Source organism: Physeter macrocephalus, chromosome 20 (genome assembly GCF_002837175.3).
Source record: "Physeter macrocephalus isolate SW-GA chromosome 20, ASM283717v5, whole genome shotgun sequence".
Taxonomy (NCBI): Eukaryota; Metazoa; Chordata; class Mammalia; order Artiodactyla; family Physeteridae; genus Physeter; species Physeter macrocephalus.
Window position 1 is genome coordinate 29,845,503 of NC_041233.1, and position 3,177 is coordinate 29,848,679.

Here is a 3,177-nt window from a genome sequence, read left to right on the forward strand (position 1 = left end):
CTCAGTGCCACGGTCTCTCCTGGTCCGCCTGTCTGTCTACAGGGCCTATGGGGCGAGGGGCAGCCATACAAAAGTCTCAAATGTAGACTTTTGTTATAGTCAATGAAAACATATGGATGCTCGTATTTTGGAGTTAACCACGTTTTAGCATTTTCCCCTTTTTTCATCTATTGGGACCCTCGCAAAATGGAACCGGCCTCCTTTTGCGAAGTCTTGCCTGCCCCTCAGGTCGCTGGCCCTGGTTGGGGTGTGTTCAGAAGACTTCACGCCCCACCGCCCCACCGGCCGGGCTGCGCTGCCCGCTGGGGCCAGCAGGGGGAGCCCGCGGTCAGGCCGGAGGGGGCGGGATGGAGGCGGGGCCACGAGGCTGACTGGGCCAATAAAGGCGGCGGCACGCCGCAGCGCCTAGCTTGGCCCTTTGGGCGCGCATGACCCTCGCTTCTGGAGTCTCTGCTGGCCCGTGTCTCTCCCGCCCGGACCCGCGCCCACGATGCTGGCGCTGCACTGCGGCCCCCGTCTGCTCGGCCCCCTCTCCGGCCCGCGCTCCGCGCACCTGCGCCTACTCGCGGCCCGCGCTTGCAGCAGCGGCTCCCGAGACCCGTCCTCTTCCTCCCGGAACCCGCTCGTGTACCTGGACGTGGGCGCCGACGGGCAGCCGCTCGGCCGCGTGGTGCTGGAGGTGAGACCACCGGACAGGACCGTGCTGGACTGGGCGTGCGGGACGGTCGCGGAAGAGCTCTGGGCCCCGGGCCGGCGCTGTGCCTGGCTCGCTGAGTGACCTTGCTTCCTGCTCCTGGGCTCTGGGCCTCAGTTTCCCCATCTCTAAGGAGGGGCATCAGATTGGTCTCTCCAGGCCTCCCCTCAGAACTTTGGACTAGTGGAGGCGGGAGGGAGGCCCCTGTGGAGGAGAAAGCTCAAGGTCAGATCGTAGGCTAGGAGGGCCCGCCCCGCCGGCCGGGGTCGGGGAGGGGCTCCGAGACTTAACCGGGCGGGATCCTAGGCCCGGAGCTTCGAGGTGGGAAACCCACCTCGGGGGCCTCCGGGGTCCTGGCGGCGGGCCCGGCTGGGCGCTCACACTGTGGCCCTTGCAGAAGGCGGAGCGGGCCCCAGCCCCGCCCTCGCCATCGGGCTCTCGGCGGAGCAAAGGTGGTTTCGGGCCGCCTCCTCTCCCAGCAGGGCGGCTGGCCCGGCCTTGGGCTCCAGCCACCAGAGCCGGCATAGAGCTCCTGGAGTCGGGGCAGTGTGCTTGGAGCTCATTGCCGCAACTCCATCCCCAGCCACCTTTCCGAGGTGACACGCAGAGTCTGCCCTGGCTCTTTGGGCCTTTTTGAAAAACGAAGCAAGAAACATACCTAATAGTCCAGAAGGTTAACAGAGGAGAAGCTTGGGTGTAGCCTTCAAGCCCATTTTGAACAAAGGGGCCTCAGTTAAGCCTCGGTTCACTCTTCTGGAAAATGGAGAGCGCCCATTTATTTTAAAGGTTTGGTGCCAGTGTGGCTCTTGCAGCTGGGAGGTAAGAGGCAGGCTTAGATGGGACTCCAGCCTCCCCTTTCCCCCACCCCTCCTGCCTCTCTCTGAGCCTCGGTTTCCCATCTGCCCATTGAGGAGCTCGGACTGGCTCCTCCCCAGGGCCCTCTCTCCAGGCCTTGAGTCTCTAATGCTTTGGGCCCAGCTGAAGTGGCTCTGCCAGTTCTGCCCTAGAAGTAGGCCAGGATGGTGTTCTTATCTCTTCCGACAAATTAGGAAATCGAGGCTGCCTCCTCCCAGCCTGGAGTTCAGGAAGCAGCTGGCAGAAATGATAGCTGCTTAGGTGGCCTCCCACGGAGGGCTGGGAGTGACAGGAATGTGCTTTCCCCATCTCCTGGGCCACCGTGTGGGTTGGGTCCCTCTTTTACCTGCCTCTGGACTGACCATCTTGTCCCTCTTCTCTCCCCACAGCTGAAGGCAGATGTCGTCCCAAAGACAGCAGGTAAGACAGGGCCCAGGGCCTTCTGAGTCCAGTCTGGGTGGAAGAGAGAGGGGCAAGGCAAGGTGGGTGGGGTGCTGAGAGGAGTCGGGACATGAGAACCGTGACCAGATGGGAGTTCCACGGGTGGCTCAGCTGCTGAGTACCCTGGGGCAGCCGCTGGTCCTCTCTGAGCCTTAGGGTTGGCCCCGCCCACCTGTCCAGTAGCAGCCTCAGAATCAGGAGAAGATACACGTACATTTTCTCTGGGACAACTTCCTCCCTCCCGGTGCCCGATGGGGCAGGCTGGTGGGTTCGCAGCCCTTGCTTGGGCTCCCTGCCCTGCTGACCCGGTGCTGGAACAGCCAGGAGCATGTGTTCTTGCCACAGTGCTCGGACACTGAAGTCAGGGCGCCAGATGACTTATCCCAGGTCACACAGTCAGCGCAGACCCAGGGGTGGGGGTCTTTCCATGTCCTGGCGGGGGTTAGGTAGAGAGGGCGCTGGCTGGAACAAGTTGTGGCCCCTGGGTTGAGGCCTGGCCCTGCTGACCTGCCTCTTCCTTCAACCCTCAGAGAACTTCAGAGCCCTGTGCACCGGGGAGAAGGGCTTCGGCTACAAAGGCTCCACCTTTCACAGAGTGATTCCGTCCTTCATGTGCCAGGTAGCGGCGGCCTCTTCCAGCCTTGGGTTCCTCTTCTCTAAGTGGGGGTAGTGACGGGGACGCCTCGAAGGATTCTCATGAGGATTAACCAGTGTGCATGTGCCTGGAAAGTACTGAATGGAGGGCAACTGTGGTCACTCGCTCGGCCTGTCCTCTTACTCCGAGAGGCCGGAGCTTTTCCTGGCTGACACAGAGCCTTCCCTGCCCCAGGAGTTAAGCAACAGGGCAAGCGGCAGGACGGCCCTGCCTGGCGGGGTCGGGAGAGTGAAGCAGTGGAGGGAGAACGGGCATCGGAGTGTGGATGTGCTCAGGGTTAGATCTGAAGGCTTTGGAGGACCAGCATATTCAGACAGTCTCTGCCCGTGCCCCACAGTGTGTCCAACTGAGCACTTGGCATGGGAGATGAGGATAGAGAGGAGGAGGAGGAGGAGGAGGGAGGAGACTGGGCACAGACAAGAACACACAGGTTTGGACTTGGAGCCTCTTTCCAGAGAAGGGCATCTTTCTCGGTTAAATAAGTCTGTTCTTTAGTCATGTGTTCTGCCTCTTTTCAAAAGCATTAGTTTTG

At 61.6% G+C, this 3,177-nt stretch overlaps 1 protein-coding gene across 1 annotated transcript; it reads left to right on the plus strand.

Moving 5' to 3' along the window:
* The first annotated feature begins 377 nt into the window (after positions 1–377).
* On the plus strand, positions 378–2,660 carry PPIF (peptidylprolyl isomerase F). The gene is made up of 3 exons (XM_055081221.1): positions 378–679; positions 1,939–1,969; positions 2,521–2,660. Exons 1-3 carry the CDS (start codon positions 491–493, stop codon positions 2,658–2,660), a joined length of 360 nt encoding a protein of 119 aa, XP_054937196.1. The 5' UTR covers positions 378–490.
* Positions 2,661–3,177: the final 517 nt, after the last annotated feature.